This window comes from Nyctereutes procyonoides, unplaced genomic scaffold, assembly GCF_905146905.1.
Source record: "Nyctereutes procyonoides isolate TBG_1078 unplaced genomic scaffold, NYPRO_anot_genome, whole genome shotgun sequence".
NCBI classification, from domain to species: Eukaryota; Metazoa; Chordata; class Mammalia; order Carnivora; family Canidae; genus Nyctereutes; species Nyctereutes procyonoides.
Genome location: NW_026575124.1, coordinates 2,094,113 through 2,115,396, shown reverse-complemented (window position 1 = coordinate 2,115,396; position 21,284 = coordinate 2,094,113). Strand labels below are relative to the sequence as shown.

The window sequence follows — 21,284 nt, the reverse complement described above, 5'->3', positions numbered from 1 at the left end:
GCAGAGACATAGGCAGAGGGAGAAGCAGGCTCCATGCACCGGGAGCCTGATGCGGGATTCGATCCCGGGTCTCCAGGATCGCGCCCTGGGCCAAAGGCAGGCGCTAAACCGCTGCGCCACCCAGGGATCCCCCACCTTTCCATTCTGAAGAGACAGTGACTTTTGAAATAAGACAAAAGTCTTATTTCTGTCTGATGGCTCAGTGGTTGACTGTCTGCCTTTGGCTCAGGGCGTGGTCCTAGAGTCATAGGATCAAGTCCCATATCAGGCTCCCTGCATGGGGCCTGCTTCTCCCTCTGCCTGTGTCTCTCTGCCTCTCTCTCTCTGTCTCTTGAGTAAATAAATAAAATCTTAAAAAAAAAAAAAAAGGTAAGATGACTTGGGGCTACCCGTGATCCTCTCTAGTTATCTCTTATTCCTTGCTCTGAGGCTGAACTAAACACCATAGTTAAAAAATTTCTTAAAACTGGGGAGGACCCTCAAGAGTTTTTGTAAACAGATTTCCTGAGCCCTACTGAGAGAAGGAAAATAAAACTTCATGTTGTCCCTTTGTATCCAAATCCAGACCCAGTAGATAATGAGCCTTCCTCTCCTGGGAATAGCTATTTCCTTTTTGTTTTTTTTGGTTACCTCCTAAGAACATGGCTTGCCTTTCTGCCTGTCTGGTACATGAAGCTGTCCTTTCTTTGGCTGTCTTTAGGAGTAATTCTAGATCTTTTTAAGATAGTACCTTTCACTCCCTCATTGAGGAGGCATTTTGGGTCCATGAGGTTGTCAGAAATATTTACTGGTCCTTGAACTACTGTCCTAGCTCTTTAGGCAGCTGAGAACGTTTTTTTCACCTAACATACATTTACTAGATGCCTACTTATTAAGGCCTAAGGCCACTCAATGCCAGACTTCTGCTGTCATGAAGTCCTTATAATATGGCAACAGCCTACTCCTAAATCAGAGAAATTAAGATGAAGTAGTTAGGGCTATGGGAAACCCAAGATAGGCCTCTGGGTTCTTTCCCACTTTTTGGCAAATCTCATTTTTTGGTTTTTACATTTCTTTATCCCCTCCCATAGTATGCTTAAGACTCAAACTATAAATAAACCTGGTGTGGAGACTTATCTATAAGACTGCAAAAACAGTTTACCATCATTTCCTAACCTGTCAAGTTCATAATCCTGGAAAAGCTTTTTGTTTCCAGAGGCTTCAAACCTCTTCCTTCCAACCACTTTGAACACCTGCAGCTGGACTTCATTCATTTGTCATCCAGCATGGGTTATCGATATGTTCTTGTGATAGTATGTATGTTTTCTAGAGATAGACTGGTTTGCCAATGTGAGGGGATTAGTCTTGTGGCAGAGGAAAACAAAAAACTTTAGAAAACGTGCTTCCCGCTTGGGCTATACTTTCCATTGAGGCACGCATTTCACTGAGCAATTCATTCAAGCCTTGATAAAGGTCTTATGAACATCTTGAAATTATCACTGTCCCTAACAGTGCTTGCTTCGGCAGCACATATATCACTGTCCCTAACATCCTCAACCAGGCAAGGCTGAAAGAACTAATGAAATTCTCTAAGCTTGCTGAAACTGCTGGACTCCCTTGGCCTAAGATGTTGAAACTGGATCTGCTCAAACTCACTTCACAGGAGACAGATGCCAGTAAACCGCTATTATTATTATTTTTTTAATATATATTTTTTAATTTTTATTTATTTATGATAGTCACAGAGAGAGAGAGAGAGAGGCAGAGACACAGGCAGAGGGAGAAGCAGGTTCCACGGACCGTCGGGAGCCCGACGTGGGATTCGATCCCGGGTCTCCAGGATCGCGCCCTGGGCCAAAGGCAGGCGCCAAACCGCTGCGCCACCCAGGGATCCCTAAACCGTTATTATTGATGTACAACTTTCTGCTGATTCCCAGATGTCTTGTGCTAATATAACCAGTTACTGTAAGTCTTTAATGTCTTATACTAAAGTGTATCATCAATAGGTTAAAGGATCTTATCAAAGGATCCTATTGGTCACAGTCTGGAGCCTGGTGACTGGTATTTAGGAAAGGTCATAAAAAAAAAAGAAAGAAAAGAAAAGAAAGAAAAGAAAACAAGAAACAAAAAAAACAAAACAGAAACAAGCACCCAGCTCTCAAGCCCTGTTGGAAAGTACCTTACCAAGTGTTCCTGACTACTGATACTGCTGCAAAACTAAAAGGTAGCTTTGGGTACACACCACACAGCTAAAGAAGGCCCTACCAGACACCTGGTCCTATACAGATGCTGGAGATCTCTAAATCAAACTGTTAAGAATAGAGAAGTAGCTTACATCAAGGTAGATTACTTCCACCCACTTTTATTGCATTATTTGCTGCTAAAGCAATAGCGAAAACTCTAGCCAAAGTTGTCCTTGCTAACAGAATAGCTTTTTTCTTTTTTTTAAAATTTTTGTTTATTTATGATAGTCACAGAGAGAGAGAGAGAAAGAGGCAGAGACATAGGCAGAGGGAGAAGCAGGCTCCATGCACCGGGAGCCCGACGTGGGATTCGATCCCGGGTCTCCAGGATCGCGCCCTGGGCCAAAGGCAGGCGCCAAACCGCTGCGCCACCCAGGGATCCCCAGAATAGCTCTTGAATCAGGTTTTAGTTGAGTAAGGAGGTGTCTGTGCTGGACCTGTATTGATACATTTGGGGAAGTTGAAAGTCAGTTACAAAAGATCACAGAACAAGACATTTGGCTTAAAAAAGGTGACTCCTTCCAGGAGGACTTGCCTGATTTTGATTGGGGACTATGGCTCTAAAGGTACCCTCCAAATATTGACAATTTTTCTACTTAAACAGTAATTGTAAAGTGTGAACTGTATTCTCAAAAGCTTTAAATGCATGTTCATAGCTGCTAAACCACCAAACAAATAATCTCATTTAAGAATGAAACACAAAGAGAATGTGAACCTGAAGTTGTGACCTGTGAATATCACAGAGATTAATAATAAGTCTGGGGCAGCCCCGGTGGTGCAACAGTTTAGCGCTGCCTGCAGCCCAGGGTGTGATCCTGGAGACCCTGGACTGAATCCCACGTCAGGCTCTCTGCATGGAGCCTGTTTCTCCCTCTGCCTGTGTCTCTGCTTCTCTCTCTCTCTGCATCTCTATGAATAAATACAATCTTTAAAAAAATAAATAAATAAAAGTCTGGCTATCACACAAAGGGACAAAAACCACAAGAACTTGAGTGCTGAAAGTAGCACTAATGCCTTAAAATATAATCACATCTCTCAGCTTGAGTGTTTGATCAAAAGGAAGGAACTGTTTAAAAGAAAACCACAGGCCCCAAATGGCATCGCTAAGGCCGAGTCCCTACACTGGGGCTTAATACTTAATCTAACTACAGTTTCAGCCTCCCCCTTCAGAAACATAGTCATAACTAGTCAGAAATTTAATAAGACAGGAAACAGCAAATGTTGGAGAGGATGTGGAAAAGGGGGAGCCCTCTTGCACTGTTGGTGGGAATGCAAGCTGATGCAGTCCTCTGGAAAACAGTGTGGAGGTTCTTCAAGAAGTTAAAAATGGAACTACCCTAGGACTCAGCAATTGTACTATTAGGTATTTACCTCCAAAATACTGACATAGTGAAACTCAGGGACACCTGCACCCCAATGTTCATAGCAGCAATGTCCACAATAGCCAAACTGTGGAAGGAGCCTCGATGTCCTTCGATGGATGAATGGATAAAGATGTGGTGTGTGTGTGTGTGTGTGTATCTGTGTGTGTGTGTATATATATATATATACACACACATACTGCCCTCTTGAAAGCTTTACCGGGAAAAAAAAAAAAAAAGGGCAGCCAGGGTGGCTCAGCGGTTTATTGCCGCCTTCGGCCCAGGGTGTGATCTGGGAGTCCCGGGATCGAGTCCCCCATCGGGCTCCCTGCATGGAGCCTGCTTCTCCCTCTGCCTGTGTCCCAGCCATTCTCTTTATTTCTCTCTCTCGCTCTCCTGAATAAGTAAATAAAATCCTAAAAAAAAAAAAAAAAGCTTTTAAGATCTTATTGTTATCTTTGGTGTGCTCCAGTTTTACTTAATAAGTTATATTTAGATTTAGGTTTAATTTATCTTGTTTGGGACCTTGCTTTCTGCAGCTGACAAATTCATGTCTTAGAAATTTTGGTCATTTGAGAAAGTTGCTGGCAGTGCTCTTCTACATTCTAGGTCATGTACTTGGGAGTTCCATCTCCCAGGTCCCTGATTCTCTCGGTTATACCTAACCTGCTGTGTAACACTGAAAATTCCTCAACAGTTTTTAGCAATTATATTTTTTATTTCCAGAAGTTTTATTCAGTTATTTCTTAAAATTTCTTAAACTCCCCAGTCTCTTACCCTATGTATTAGGGTTTTGATTCCTTCTTTATGTCTTTCATAATTTTAATTACACGTATAGTCCCTGGTAATTTTGCTATCTAAAGTTCTTTAGTGGGACATTGGGTGACTCGGTGGTTGAGCATCTGCCTTCGGCTCAGGGCGTGATCCCGGGGTCCAGGGATCGATTCCCACATTGGGCTCCCGCATGGAGCCACCTTCTCCTTCTGCCTATGTCTCTGCCTCTCTCTGTCTCTCATGAATAAGTAAATAAAATATTTATAAAAAAGAAAATAAAGTTCTTTAGTGGTTTAATTCTATTTATTGTATCTCCTACTGTTTGCTAAAAGTGAATTTACTGGTTGCCTGAGTGGTTCAGTCAGTTAAGTGTCTGTCTGCCGTCAGCTCAGATCATGATCCCAGGATTCTGGGATGGAGCCCCGCATCAAACTCCCTGATCAGTGGAGAGTCTGCTTCTTCCTCCTCTTCTGCCTGTCACTCTGCCTACTTGTGCTTTCTCCTTGTCAAATAAATATCTTTAAAAATGAAATTTCTGGTTATGAGCTCATTTTAGTAGTGTTTCTTTTTCATCCTTCCTCCCTGCCGAATTCACATATAAAATTTGTTCGTTGTCTATGGAGTCCAAATTCCGTAACATGGTAAATAAGGTTTTAAGAAATTTGGCTCTTGTTTACCTTTTCTTGCTAAACCTCCTCTTCCTTAAGTTCCCAATTTCCAAAACAGGCCAACCTCTTTCATGTCATACTTTGATTACACTGTCCCTCAGCCTAATCTCTTTTCCTGCTACCAAACCCCTCCCTACCCCTAGCTCACAAAATTTTTCAGATTAGCGGTGGTCCAAATGACATCTTTTATGAAGTCTTTCCCATATTTATCCTGCCAGGCAGGAATTACTATACCCTATACAGAGTTCTCTTATAACTTCTAAAAAAAAAAAAAAAAAAAAAGTTCATATTATAACATCTTTTATAACATATCTTAAAACATTTCTTTTAATATCTTACTGCATTTGTTTATATGCTTTCAAAGACAGTATTTCATCCTTTTCTGTCTCCCTTTCTTCCTGCCTTTTAGCTGTTTCATTCAACAAGTAGTAATTGAGCATTTACTCTTATATGGTCACTTTGCAATGCAAAAAATTATTTAAGAGCATGTCCCACCCCCCACCCCCAGCTTTTAGTTTATTTCTTTTTAGTAATCTCTACTCCTAACGTGGGTTTGAACTCATGATCCCACAGAACAAGAGTCTCATGCTCTTTGGACTGAGCCAGTTAGGCACCCCTGGCCCACGTATTATTAACTGGAATTCCACCAGGATGAAATACATACTGTAACAGGGTCAGTAAAAAGAATACACCAGAAGAAAGACTTTTTTTTTTAATTTTTATTTATTTATGATAGTCAGAGAGAGAGAGAGAGAGAGAGAGAGAGAGGCAGAGGGAGAAGCAGGCTCCATGCGCCGGGAGCCTGACGTGGGATTCGATCCCGGGTCTCCAGGATCGCGCCCTGGGCCAAAGGCAGGCGCCAAACCGCTGCGCCAACCAGGGATCCCCAGAAGAAAGACTTAACTTGGTTTTGGGAGTTGGAAAGAAAGTAATCAGAAGGCATCCAGGAGGAAATAAGGCTTAAAGTATGTGCAGGAGTTACAAAGAATGCAGAAAAAATGTGTTTTAGCAAAGCAACAAGGCCCAGAGTTAGGGAGCTAAGAAAGGGAACACAAACTAGTTCAATTCCTAAAATCTACAGTCCTTCTTCCACATTGCTACTAAAGTGAACTATCTAAAAGTAAATAGAGACATCTAATACTTTGCCAGAAGAGAAGACTAAATTCCTCTTCAGGACAGCAACTTAGGCCCTTCATAATCTGGCTCAAACCTCTCTCTTTTAACATTTCCCATCTTATATACAGATACATCCTCCCTCTTTATAATATAGTTTGCTTTGCACAGCACCATTTGGTGTAATATAAGACATGTGGGATTTGAAACATGAGCACTCACCTGTAAGATGGGCGTCGTGCTAGAATCCCGTGGGCTTTCTGTGAGGAGCCTATGCTGTCTGATGAGTCCTGAGACTCCTCACTTTCTGATAAAGATGATACCTGAAAAACAGAACTGGTTTTACGTTGATGAACAATGCGGGTGGAAAACTAATTTTTACTTTCAGAAAATATGTTCTGTCTCTTGCCAACTAAATGCATTTGTCATTAAATCTAAGGTCTAAGAGAAAGGAACAAAAGAAAAAGCAAAATTAATTTCAGAGGTCCAAACTAATTAAAGGAACATATAATACAGCATGCTCAGAACTATGAAGAAAGTCTATCCCTAAAATAAAGCAATACTATTTTACTAGAGTTATAAAGACCAGTCTCTGATTTCCATTGTATTGCTAAACTGACCTCCATTTTCTTTTTAAATCAATAATCTGATTTGGATTCTGGACATGCTAACTTTGAAATGCTATTAGAAATCCAACTATTATCAAATTATGATATAATAATGTTGCAGAGACTGCTAAATATATGAGGCTTTGATTCAGGGAAGAAGTCTTGGGGCTAGACATATAGACTTGGTTGTCACAGCTCTTTAGACAGTCCTTAAAGCTGTTCAGTATACATAGAAGAGGACCAACAACAAAACCCAGGAACACTCTACCATGAACATATTAGGAAGAAGGGGAGGGAACAGCAAGACCAAGAACAAGCCACCACTGAGAAGGAAGAGTACCATGTAAGTGACATGTCCTAGAGAACTAACAAAACCAGTGTATTAAAAAGAATGATCAACTATGTCAAGGGATGCTCACGGGTAAAGTGAAATAAGGCCTCAGAACAGATGAGTCGGTTTAGCAAGATGGAGGTCATGGCAAGGGCAGCTATAAACATATGTAACTTAGACATCTGTACTATTAAGCTTTCTCTCACTTCACAATTAAATGAGTTAATACACAGAGGGCACTTAGTGCATGGCATATAGCAAGCACATACTAAATGGTAACTATTAATAATAAGCCCTTTAAAATTATGTCAACAATAACCATGTGCAAGTTTTAAGTCATAATATCTTACAATTAAGAAAACGTTATTTTCAATTTTTAAATTATATTAAAATTTCCATTTGTTTAAAGTTGTACTTTGAGACTTGATTTCATCTTTTTTTTTTTAAACATTTTATTTATTCATAAGAGAGAGAGAGAGAGGCAGAGACACAGGCAGAGGGAGAAGCAGGCTCCATGCAGGGAGCCCGACATGGGACTTGATCCCAGGTCTCCAGGAACACACACTGGGCTGAAGGTGGTGCTAAATCGCTGAGCCACCCAGGCTGCCCCCTGATTTCATCTTTTTTTTATTTTTTATTTTTATTTTTATTTTTTTATTTATGATAGTCAGAGAGAGAGAGAGAGAGAGAGAGAGAGAGAGAGAGGCAGGCAGAGACATAGGCAGAGGGAGAAGCAGGCTCCATGCACCGGGAGCCCGATGTGGAATTCGATCCCGGGTCTCCAGGATCGCGCCCTGGGCCAAAGGCAGGAGCCAAACCGCTGCGCCACCCAGGGATCCCTCATCTTTATTTAAAAAAATAAAATAACCCAAATGGGCTTCTGGAAAGGACATAACAAATCAATACTTTACATTACTATCTACAGAAAGCCTTCCCCTAAATGAATCAGACTTAGATATTAAGTTTCCATAGAAACTTGTTGTACAATCTATAATCTCCTTCAAAAACAAGTTCTAGTGTACAACTACTTATTTATATCTTATATTAAATCTGTATCTTTTGGCAGAAAAAGATGAACTGGTCATGACCTGTAATAATTAAGAAATAGTAACATAATAACTTAGGGTAATAATTAAGAAATATGTGTCACTTCTATATTTCTTCAAGCATCATGAATATACCATTTCTTTCCTTTTTTTTTTTTTTTTTTAAAGATTTTATCTATTTACTCATGAGAGACACAGTGAGAGAGAGGCAGAGACACAAAGAAAAGGGAGAAGCAGGCTCCATGCAGGGAGCCTGACGTGGGACTCGATCCCGGGTCTCCAGGATCAGGCCCCGGGGTGAAGGCGGCGCTAAACCGCTGAGCCACCTGGGCCACCCGAATACACCATTTCTAACCTAAACCTTTTACTGTCCCTAAATTTATTCCATAGTCTCAGAAAATAATTTCTGGAATTAAGGGAAATTTATATACCTAAGATAAAATATTTTTCTTTAGTGACACCCCTGGCAAGTAACAGTAAATTCTTCATATAAAAACTCAAAAATCCATGCAGTTGCCACCTTTCATCAGGAAAACCACATAAAGACACAGCTGTAGAGCTGATAACACTGCCAGATACTAAATAGTCAGCAGGAAAAAATGGCAGATGGCCAAAGGCATTTTGAGACTCACAGGAACCAGAAGATAAAATGGGGACAAAGATTAGAAAGAAAAAAGACCCCGGATCGCTCTTTCCTTCCTACTGCTGTCAGGCAGTAATATGAAGGCAGACGGGTATAAATAAGAACTTGCCTCTGCTATGAGAGACCTCTCTTATTTGACCCCACAAAGCATAAGGTAGATACTTTTATTACTTTGCTGATACTACCATCATCGCCCTTGCTTCAGAATTCTCCTTTTCAAGAATGATACCACTGGGACAAGAAGGTGATTTCCTTTAAGGAAGTCCTTCATTTCTGAGCAATAACTTCCCCAAATTGTCTTACTTTTCACTGGGTAGTCTATATATGAAACTAGAAATCCTCAAACTTTTCTATTTGCCTCATTCGTCCTACAGTCTTTATTTTCTAAGACAACTTTATTATCTTGGTTTATAATACTGTAACTAAAGCAGCTTCGATGTGTCCAAAGACTCAGGGTATAAAAGTCCCCTCTCTTAACCACTAAGTCTTTGAATTTTTGTACCGTTTGCACGTGTGGTGGGTGAATTACAGAAGACTGAGCTGTCTGGATGACCCCCTGAACCTGTACTTGCTCTCCAGGAAGAGGTATAATTGTCACTGGCGCAGATCCTCTTAATGCCATCTAAGAACAAATAAAAATTCAATTAACAAATATGTATTATACCTATGCACATAAGATAGCTGAGTTCTTAACACTGGAAAACATATTTCAGAGCTTATTATATTTAACCACATCTATTAATCAAACATGAGGCACCTTCTATGGGCCAGAAACTATACTAGGGGGTTGACCCTACAAACAAATTACAACAAACCGAATAAGAGCTATAATAGGAGAGGACAAATAGAAAACACTGTACCACGGGAGCAAAAAAAGGCTGCTACTTCATCTGGGTGTTGAAGCATAAACAATTCCCTGAAGGTGCACATGAAAGTGGGGGTTAGATTTTGGACAAAGAACTGTGCAAAAACACGGAAGCTCTTCAGAACATGTTGATCTGAAGAGATCTGACTGAAAACCATTCCAGAAATCCAGAGTCAAAAAGAGAGAGAGAGATAGCAACTTTGGGTAGTGTTTTTGAAGAAAAATATTTAAAAATATATAATACAATCATGAGCTTATAATTTATTTCTATGGAAATCAGACAGGATTTTGCAAAAATACCATAATAAAATGCTAAGCCAAGAAAAGGCCACCTGTCATCCTTCAAGGCTAAACTCAAGTTCTCCCTCTTCCAAGAAGCTTTATGTTTTCAGTTAACAGCTATCTCTTGCCTTCCTGTGGACTACACTGGTTCATACCATTCATCTTGGAGTTAAATAACAAAATCCAAGGCTGCTTTCTTAGGTCCTGTAAATCAACTTCCTGACAGCTTCCCTTCTTCTCTTTGCATAAAGCCCCCCAAACAATACCTTACTCCCTTCATTGAAGGTTCTTTTCCCTTTCCCAAGATGGGATTAAATTCCAGCCTTATCATTCCCCCAAATCTCCAGGCCATGAAGTTTGTATGGAAGATGTTATCCAGGTACCGGGAACTGCAAACTCAGCACAAAACAACTCCATCACCCTCTCCCATAGCACACTAAGGGACATAACCAAATTCTAGTACAGCTTTTATCAGCTTAAGGCCATGTTCCCAGATGACCCCAACCCCCTTAAAATGCCTAAGAAAGCTCAATGTTGCCAAGAAAATTTATTGTTCCAGTGAAAACCTGACTACAAGTTCCTGACCTCACTTTGCTTAGAGCATTTACTTTAGAAAACTTGCAGTTATAAATCCTTTCTCTGATCCTTGAGATATAAATCTTCTATAACCCAGAAATGTCTTTTCTTAACCTGAGAACCCTCCGTTTGAAATGTAATCATCAGAAAGAATTATGGCCCTTGTCTCCCAGTCTCTGTGGGACAGCAGAAGCCTAACTTTCATAAGCATCAAATTAGCAAACATAGATGGCCGTATCACACTGACCAACCTCTCAACCTAGTATCTCCCGTATTTTTCATTCAGCGCATACCAGCATTTAAAAAGGCTCTCATCTTTTGTTTCAGTAGATGTGAACTCAATTTATGCTGCAGTCTCTCTTCCCTACTGCATTAGGCTAAATGAAACCTGTCTTGCTACCTTTAACACCTGTCTCTCTTTCTCTTTGACAGTACCTCAATAAGGTGATATAAAAATTAAAGAGTTAAAATAGAATTCACAAATCTTAAAAACCCAGTTCTAGAGTTACCATTACACTAAGATAAAAAAATAAATGAACGCCCTCTTACCTTTCAGACCCCAAATGAAGCCCATCACTCAACTAATGGGGAGAACTTGTGATTTTTTTTTTTTAGTATTTTATTTATTTATTCACGAGAGACACACAGAGAGAGGCAGAGGCATAGGCAGAGGGAGAAGCAGGTTCCCTGCAGGAAGCCCAATGCGGCACTTGATCCCGGGACCCCAGGATCATGCCCTGAGCCAAAGGCAGACGCTCAACCGCGCAGGCGTCCCGAGGGGAGAGAATCTTAAGCAGGCTCCACACCTAGCATGGAGCCTGACAGAGGGCTCAATCTCATACCCTGAGATCACAACCTGAGCTGAAATCAAGAGTTGGATGCTTAACCGATTGAGCCACCTGGGCACCTAAATTCAAAGTCTTCTGACTCCACAAAGGCACACAGGCTTTGGAGACACAGACTTTCAGCTAAAGGCACTCATTAACTCTGTGATGCTAAGCAAATTACTTAATCTCTCAGGAACTCAGTTTCTTCCTTTGTAAGCAGAACTAATACTAACTTTTTCAGTTTTGTTTTTTTTAAAGATTTATTTATTTATGAGAGAGATGGGGGGTGGGGGATGGGGGGGCAGAGACGCAGGCAGATGGAGAAGCAGGCTCCATGCCGGGAGCCTGATGCGGGGCTCGATCTGGAGACTCCAGGATAGGACCCTGGGCCAAAGGCAGGCGTCAAACCGCTGAGCCACCCAGGGTTCCCCAGTTTTTTTTTTTTTTTGTAAGATTTTATTTATTTATTTATTCATGAGCAACACACAGAGAGAGGCAGACACAGGCAGAGGGAGAAGCAGGCTCCCCTCAGGGAGCCCAATGTGGGACTTGATCTCTGAACTCTAGAATCATGCCTTGAGCCAAAAGCAGAGCCCAATTGCTGAACCATCTAGGCATCCCTCTTTTTCACAGTTATAATGAAGATTAAACAAGTAATAAGGTAAAAACAAAGAGTGTGGAAAAAAAGGTGAAGAGAAGGGCCTACAAATATCTCTTACTTGGATCCTGGCTCAACCAACTGTTGAAAAATGAATGTGCGTGGATTATGAGGAAGATGCTAGAGTAGAAGGATCCTGAGCTCATCTCATCCCACAGATACATGAAGATAACAGCTACATCTGTGCAACTAACCCTGAACATGACCTGAAGACTGGCAGAACAGACCTTCATAGAGAGGAGCAGAGACATGGCTGAAAACCAATACCCCTGAGGAGACTGACCACAAACGGGAGAGATACCACAAGCACAGAGCCCAGGAATCCCATGCTTAGGGACCCACACTGGGAAGACAAGTCTCCATAATGTCTGGCTTTGAAAACTAGTGGGGCTTAACTGTGGGAACCTTAAAAATTGGTGGGACTTAATTCAGGGTACTTTAAAATCTGGGCTTAACGCTGGGAGAACTGGAGGGAGACAGGAAATGAAGTCGCCATTGTTAAAAAACCAGCAGAGAAAGTAACCCTGCTTGAGACACAGCACAGAAGTAGTAATTTGAAAAGAGCCTGGTGTATACGTGGAGGAGTTATATTTATTTTCTAAAGGAGCAGGGATCTTTGAGAGACTTCTCCAAGGACAAAAGTGATGGCGGCTGCCATTCCTCTTTCTCTTCCCCAGCCAAAAGTGCTGGACACTTGCACCATGTGTCCCACCCCCATGTTCCAGCAAACATGCTCTATCCATCTGCATGCCTCAGAAGGCATTCCTCCAAAGCAGCCCCGGAAGAGACTGATGCTACTCCAAAGTGACTCCTGCCCTGGGGAGAGGGGGAGATAACCACACACTAGTGTGCACACACTTCCAGCAGCAAGCCTTTTAGCTGGTCACAAAGGGAGAAAATCCTGCCCATTAGTGTGTCCCAATGTGACAAATTGCAGACATCTACTCTGACTGCTGACCCACCTATCAACCAAAACCTCTCAGGGGGCCACGCACAAGGAAAGCCTTTGGTGGGCCTGCAGCTGTGGCAGAGAGACTAATTGCAGACAGCTCGCATGGCTGCTGATCCCGCCTATCTATGGAGGTCTCTCACACAGACCCTTCAACAGTACAGAAACCAAACTCTGTCCAGTGAGCCCACAGCAGAAAAAGTGGGTCATTGTAGTCAACTGGGTTGAAAGCAAATGGGGCTCAGCCACAATAGGAGGATGCACAAAGCCAACATACATAGGAGACATCCCTAGACCGTGGATTCTGGTGATAAGGGAGCATTACGCTACAGGGCACCATAGGACCTTTTGTATACAAGGCCACTATTTTAAGACCAGGAGACAGAGCAGATCTCTGTAATACATACAAACACTGAAAGTGAAACAAAATGATGAGACAGAGGAATATGTCCCAAAAGAAAGAACAGGACAAGACCACAGCAAAAGAATGAAAAGAAACAGAGATAAACAATATGCCTGATAAAGAATTGAAAGTAATGATTATAAAGATATCCACTGGACTTGAGAAAAGTTATTTTATTTCATCAAATAGAAATGAATCCCAGCCTAACGTTAAAGAAAGCCATCTAACCACAGGGGAAGAAAGCAAGAAAAGAAGTAACAGAGAAGGACTACAAAAACAACCAGAAAACAAGTAGCAAAATAGTAATAAATACAGACCTATCAATAATTACTTTAAATGTAAATGAACTTAATGCTCCAATTAAAAGACAAACAGTGAATGTATGGATTAAAAAAAAAAAAGACTCACCTCATGGTACCCACAAGAGACTCATTTCAGACTGAAATGAGACATGCAGACTGAAAGTGAAGGGCTGGAAAAACATACCACGCAAACTGGAAGGGGTGGAGGGAAGCCAGGGTAGCAATACTTAGACTTTAAAACAAAGACTGTAGCAAGAGACAAAGAAGGGTACAACATAATGATAAAGGGAACAATACAATGAGGCCATAACAATTGTAAATATTTATGCACTCAACATAAAAGCACCTACATAGACAAATTGACAGTAATAATAGTAGAGGACTTTAACACCCCATTTACATCAATGAAAAGATCATCCAGAGAGAAAAATCAACAAGGAAACTGGTTTTGAATGATACTTTAAACCAGATGGAAAAAATAAAAAAATAAAAATAAACCAGATGGATCTTACATATACACAGAATATTCCATCCAAAACCAGCAGAATACACAATCTTTTCAGTATACGTGAAACATTCTCCAGTACAGATCACATTTTAGCTCCCCCCCCGCCAAAAGTCAATAAATTCAAGACTGAAATAACAAGCATCTTTTCCAAACACAACTGTATGAAACTAGAAATCAATTACAAAACAAAAACAAAAACAAAAAAAGCCTAAAAAGAATACTATGTGAAGGCTAAACAAATGTGCTACTAAACAATAAATGGATCAACCAAGAAATCAAAAAAAATTAAAAATACATGGAGATAAATGAAAATGAAAACACAACTGTCCAAATTCTCTGGGATGCAGCAAAAGCAGTTCCAAGAGAGAAGTTCATAACAAAACAGGCCTACTTCAAAAATAAAACAAAAAACCCCTCAATAAACAACCTAACCTTACACCTGAAAGCTAGAACAGACCCCAAAGTTAGTAGAAGGAAATAAAAAAGATTAGCTCAGAAATAGATGAAATACTTGAAAAAAAAAGAAAGAGAGAAAGAAAGAAACGAAAAGATATGAGAGATGCCTGGGTGGCTCAGCGGCTGAGCATCTGCCTTTGGCACAGGGCGTGATCCCAGAGTCCCGGGATTGAGTCCCACATCGGGCTCCCTGCATGAAGCCTGCTTCTCCCTCTGCCTGTGTCTCTCTGCCTCTCTCTGTGTCTCTCATGAATAAAATCTTAAAAAAAAAAAAAAAAAAAAGCAATGAAACCAGGAACCAATTCTTTGAAAAAATAAAGCAAAATTGATAAATCTTTAGCCCAACTCATGAAGAGAAAAAGAGAAAGGACTCAAAATCAGAAATTAAGGGAAAAGTAACTGACACCACAGAGTTACAAAGGGTTATAAGAGACTGTTATGAAAATATATATGCCAACAAATTGGACAAACTAAAAGGCTGATAAATTCCTAGAAACATATAATCTTCCCAAATAATCAGGAACAAACAGAAAATTTGAAGAGACTGATTACTACTGATATCCTGTCAGTAATAAAGAAACTCCCAACAAACAAGTCAAGGACCAATTGGTTTCACAGGTAAATTCTTACTGAACATTTAAGAGTTAACACTTAACTCTTTTCAAACTATTCCAAAAAAATAAGAGGAAGAAAAGCTTCCAAATTCACTATATCAGGCCAACATTACACTGATAGCAAAACCAAAGACACTACATAAAAAAACAACTACAGGCTAATATCTCTGCCTCAACAAAATATGAGCAAACTGAATTCAACAATACATTAAAAAGAATCATTTTCCATAACCAAGTAAGATTTATTTCAGGGATGCAAGGGTGCTCAATTATTTGCAAATCAATCAGCATGATACATCATATTAACAAGAGAAAGGATAAGAGCCAGATTATCATCTCAATAGATGCCAAAGAGTATTTGACAAAATAGAATACTTATTCACGTTAAAAACTCTCAACAACGGGGATTTAAAAGGAACATACCTTAACATAATAAAAGCCACATGTGAAAAACCTACAGCTAATATCATACTCAATACTGAAAAACTGAGCTTTCTCTTTAAGATTGGGAGCAAGACAAAGATGTCCACTCTCACTCAATATAGTTCTGTAAGTCCCAGCCACAACAATCAGACAAGAAAAAGAAATAAAAGGCACGGACATTGGTAAGGAAGAAAAAATGAAGAAAAATTTGTCTGATAGAAGTATTGCAAGTCTATTGTCTGATATAAGAAAAAGTGTATGCTATATCATACATAGAAAAATGTTGAAGATTCCACCAAAAAACTATTAGAATTGATAAATGAATTCAGTAAAATTGTATGACACAAAATTAATATACAGAAATCTGCTGCATTTCTATACACTAACAATGAAGTAGAAAGAGGAGAAAACAATCCCATTTACATCTGCATCAATAATAATAAAATATTGGGCCCCCCAGGTGGCTCAGCAGTTTAACGCCACCTTCAGCCCAGGGTGTGATCCTGGAGACCCGGGATCAAGTCCCACGTCGGGCTCCCTGCATGGAGCTTGCTTCTCCCTCGGCCTGTGTCTCTGCCTCTCTGTGTCTCTCAGGAATAATAATAATAAAATCTTAAAAAAAAATGCTGGGGTACATGTTAGTAGAATATGCAATTCTTGATCTTGGGGTTGTGGGTTTGAGCCCCATACCAGGTACAGAGATTACTTAAAAAAATATTTTTCCCCAAAGAACAAAAACTCTATACTCAATTAAACAATAACTTTCTATCCTCCTCACTCTGGCCCTTTGGTAACCCTTTGGTGACTATCATTAAACAAACAAACAAAAACCCACCTAGGAATAAACTTAAACAAGTGAAAGACCTATACTCTGAAAACTACAAAATACTGATGAAAGAAACTGAAATGACACAAACTAATGGAAAAATATGCAATGTTTATGAATTGAAAGAATATTAAAATTTTCAAACTACTCAAAGCAATCTACAGAGTCAGTGCAATCTATATCAAAATACCAATAGTATTTTCCACAGAACTAGAATAAATAATCCTAGATTTGTATGGAACCACCACAAAGCTGAAGGTATCTCAGATTTCAAAATATACTACAAAACAGTATGGTACTGGCACAAAAACAGACACAGAGCAACAACAGAATAGCCCAGAAATAAACACTTTTATAGGTAAATTAACCTCTACAAAGAATATACAATGGACAAAAGATAGTTTATTCAATAAATAGTGCTAAGAAATCAGGACAGCTACATGCCAAAAAAAAAAAAAAGAAAAGAAAAGAAAAGAAAAAAGAAACTGCACCAGTTTCTTACACCACACATAAAAACAAACTCACAGTGAATTAAATACCTCAGTGTGAGACCTGAAACCATAAAACTCCTAAAAGAAAGCACAGGTAATAATTTTTTTGATACTGGCCTTATCAGTGTTTTTCTGGACATGTCTCTGCAGGCAACAGAAACAAAAGCAAATATAAACTATTGGGACCACACAAATATAAAAAGCTTTTGCACAGCAAAGGAAATCATCAAGAAAACAATAAAGCAACCCACTGAATGGGAGAAGATATTTGCAAGTGATATATCTGATAAGAGGTTAATATCCAAAGTCTACAAAGAACTTGTGTAACTCAAAACCACAAATAATCCAAGTAAAAAAATGAGCAGAGAACCTGAATAAACATTTTCCCAAAGACATACATGTGGTTAACAGACACATTAGAAGATGCTCAAAATCACTAATAATCAGAGAAATGCAAAACAAAACCACAATCAGGTATCATTTTACATCTGAAGGTGGCTGGAATAAAATAGGTAAGAAATAAGTACTGATGAGGATTTGAAGAAAAATGAACCCTCATACACTGTTGGTATGAATGTAAATTGGTAGAGCTACTGTGAAAAACAGTATGAAAGTTCCTCAAAAAATTAAAAAGTAGAAATACTGGATCATCCAGTAATTCTACTACTGAGTATTTACCCAAAGAAAACAGACACTAATTCAAAAAGATATATGTACCTCTACGTTTATTGCAGCATTAATTACAATAGTGAAGGTATGGAAGCAACCCAAGTGATCACAGACAGATGAATGGAAAAAGAAGATGTGGTATGGACCTGGATGGTATTATACTAAATAAAATAAACAGAAAGACAAATATCATGATTTCACCTACATGTAAAATTGAAGAAACAAACAAGACTCTTAAATTAATAAGTCAAGGAGATGTTAAAGGCAACACCGGTAATTTGGTCATTAAGTATGTATGAACATTGGTGACAAGATCATGATAAGCATTTAATAATACTGTATGAAACCACTGAATCAGCATGCTGTACATCTGAAACTAAGATGATATTGTATATGTTAATTGTACTTCAACTTGAAAATTTAAAAAATATGTGTACACACATAATAAATATCAGGGAATAAATAACAATTAGGAAAATTTTAAACACTAAATGGATATTTGGTGATATTAGGGAATGGCTTTTTTTTTTTTTTTAAGATTTACTTATTAGAGAGAGAGCGAGCATGCAGGGATGCTATCAGGTTTAAGCTAATAATCTCTTATTTTAAATATGTTTGAGGGGATACCTAGGTGGCTCAGCGGTTTGGCACCTGCCTTGGGCCCAGGGTGTGATCCTAGAGTCCCGGGATCGAGTTCCACATCGGGCTTCCTGGATGGAGCCCGCTTCTTTTCTGTGTCTCTGCTTCTCTGTGTGTGTCTCTCATGAATAAATAAAATCTTAAAAAAAAAAAGTTTGACATTCTCCATAATACATTTTTTGTAAAGTACCCAGCACAGCAGTGATTGCAATAATGGTTGACCCTGTCTGGCTCCAGAGCCCAGTGCTCTTTTCCAAGACACTCTCTCCTGGTACCAAGCAGAGTGTTTTACAAACTCTCACTCTATATGTTCTCAGTTTGCTTCCAACACATTCAATATATTTGTTTTGCTTTTTCATTTCAAGGAAAAAGGCACAGCCTGTTCTGACATTTGAAATGATGATTTAATGATTTGTTAATAACTATAGCAGCAAACCCTCAAGATCAGGGTATTTGCTCAGTTCTTAATGGACTGGAGCCATTAACTCAAAATATGAATGAAAAAGAAACTGAACCAGATAATTACATCTTTTGTTATTTAATGTAAAGATCAATTCACCATAATTTTGTGGCTTTAAATTTTTTTCTCTAGTTAGCATATGCTGTACTTGGTCCAAAATGTCACTCTTCCTAAGTCTCAAAAGATTCAAATGATCCTTAGACAGGATTTACACACATGGGTAAATAGAACTGATAGGATAAAGAATTCACACTCAATTGCATGCTTTCAGGAGAATGCCAAATCCATTTATCTCCTGTATAATAATCTACGTATTAATTTTCTTTAAAGTATCTCCTTTGTAAACTCAAATATACTTAAAAAGAAAACTTTTTTCACTCTAAGTAAAAACAAATACCACTTGCCATAACTATATGGTAACTATAAAAATAAATATAATGAAAACAATGTTAAAATTCTATTCTTAATTTAAAAACCAAACAAAACATAGTAATTTGGTTTTTTTTTTTAAAGATTTTATTTACTCATGAGAGACAGAGAGAGAGAGTGAGAGTGAGAGAGAGAGAGAGAGAGAGAGAGAGAGAGAGAGAGAAAGAAGAAGAAAGAGGCAGAGACACAGGCAGAGGGAGAAGCAGGCTCCATGCAGGGAGCCCAGTGTGGGACTCGATCCCAGGTCTCCAGGATCACGCCCTGGACTGAAGATGGCGCTAAACCGCTGAGGCACCCGGGCTGCCCAAAACATAGTAATTTTAAAATACCTACTAAAAAACTCCTTACCATGGTCTACAAAGCCCTGCACAGACTGGCTCCTTCCCACCTCTCTCACTTCATCTTAAAACCATGTTCCCCTAGTTCTGCCCACAGTGGAGCCTGACGGTTCCTTTCACTTCTGCTCCCTCTCAAGGCCTTGGCATAAGACATTCATTCATGTGTCTAGAAAGGTCTTCCCTTCCTTTCCCCAAAGTTAACACCTGCTCATCCTTCAGATCTCAATTCAAGCATCATTTTCTTAGAGAAGCTGTCCTATTGCCCACAAGCTCAAATCACTATTATATAGGTTCTCATACTATCCTATGTATGATCCTTTGTTTTTCTCAGAGTTATTATACTTTTACATCTGGTCCATGTGTTGTCTCTTCCACTAAATAACAATGCTATGAAGAAGAAGAGCTTGCCTCTTTTTGCTCCACACTGTATTCTCAAACTGAGGTCTTAATGCCAACCGGACATTTGATGCTAGACAAGTATTTTCTGATTTCAGACATTATAACCTAATGAAGTTATTACTATACTTTCTTCTGGCTGTATCTTTGACTTTCTAACTTGAATTCTACGTTTCCTCACCTCAGGGCAAGGTGGAACACAAGAGATGATGCTAACTTTCCTATCTTCCCCATGTCAATATGATCAGGGAGAAATATTTTCTGCCCTAGGTTTAGTAGGACCATTCTCACAATCCATCTTGTTCCAACCAATGCCCTAACTTTCAAATAAGCGATCTGGTATCTTTGAATTCAACCCATGACAATAAAAATGTTCATCCATGTACCACTTAAAGAGATGTGGAGTACCACCAGTGGTGGGATGTATACTGTATTTTGAGAAACATGGCACTAGAGAATTGGAGTAGGGGTCGGGGTGGTTAGATAAGCAAACCTAGGCAACATTGTGTTTTGAATATCAGGAATAAGTTTTGATTAAACAGATAACCAGACCCAGTAAGTATTAGCTCTGTGCCAGGTGATGTGCAACACCTTCAAAATAAAAAAGGCAACAGTCACTGCCCTCAAAGTCAATCACAAAGAAACCAATTAAACAGCTTTAAATATACTGTTTCAGTACACATATGCCTCAACATATGGCATTTATTATTTGTTCTCAAAAGCCTAGCTAAAAAAGCAAAATTTCACATACCCTCACTCCCCAAAAGTATGAGAGAGTGTATAGGGGTAATATGTGGAAAGAGAGGAGATACGCATGACAAAGTTTAAAAGAATAAAATCATCTAATTTTCTGTTATCTAGGGAAAAAAGATGGGAAGATGGAGAAGGCAGGACAAAAAGGATACAATCTTATATCCTCGTTGACAGTCAATTTTCTATGGGTCTCTAGGTTTCTCCATGTCTTCTGAAGAGAGGCAACTTTTGTTCTGGACTATCTTTTCAAGGATGTTTATATGGTGAACAGCTTTGGAAGAGAGGTAGGTCTCCTTCAGGCCAAAGGGCAGATTTGTTTGCTGTCCAGAATAAAGGTAATGTCTCCTCCAGGTCAAAGTTTGGACAAGTGTGCTAGCAGCTTTCTTTAGAAGTCTGGGGCTTTTGGGACGCCTGGGTAGCTCAGTGGTTAAGTGCCTGCCTTTGGCCCAGGGCATGATCTGGGCATCTGAGAAGAGTCCCACATCAGGCTCCTTGCAGGGAGCCTGCTTCTCCCCTCTTCTTGTGTCTCTGCCTCTCTCTCTGTCTCTCATGAATAAATAAAATCTTAAAAAAAAAAAAAAAGTCTGGGGTTTCTTAAGCTTACAGCCCTCTCAGCAATGATACTCTACGATACTCTGTGCAATTTGGAGGGCA

General features: G+C 39.4%; 1 protein-coding gene across 13 annotated transcripts in view; it reads right to left on the bottom strand.

Moving 5' to 3' along the window:
* Window positions 1-21,284, bottom strand: part of ATF1 (activating transcription factor 1) — a 74,460-nt gene that overhangs the window by 19,876 nt on the left and 33,300 nt on the right. For 8 of the 13 annotated variants that reach the window (XM_055337010.1, XM_055337009.1, XM_055337015.1 and 5 more), the window contains 2 exons: window positions 9,269-9,388; window positions 6,361-6,461 (listed from right to left, as the gene is read on the bottom strand). In XM_055337010.1, the coding sequence (XP_055192985.1) occupies window positions 6,361-6,461; window positions 9,269-9,388 (221 nt within the window). Of the gene's footprint in view, window positions 1-6,360; window positions 6,462-9,268; window positions 9,389-13,734; window positions 13,752-21,284 lie in introns of those variants that run through there. The other 5 variants (XM_055337020.1, XM_055337019.1, XM_055337022.1 and 2 more) reach the window with 2 other exon arrangements.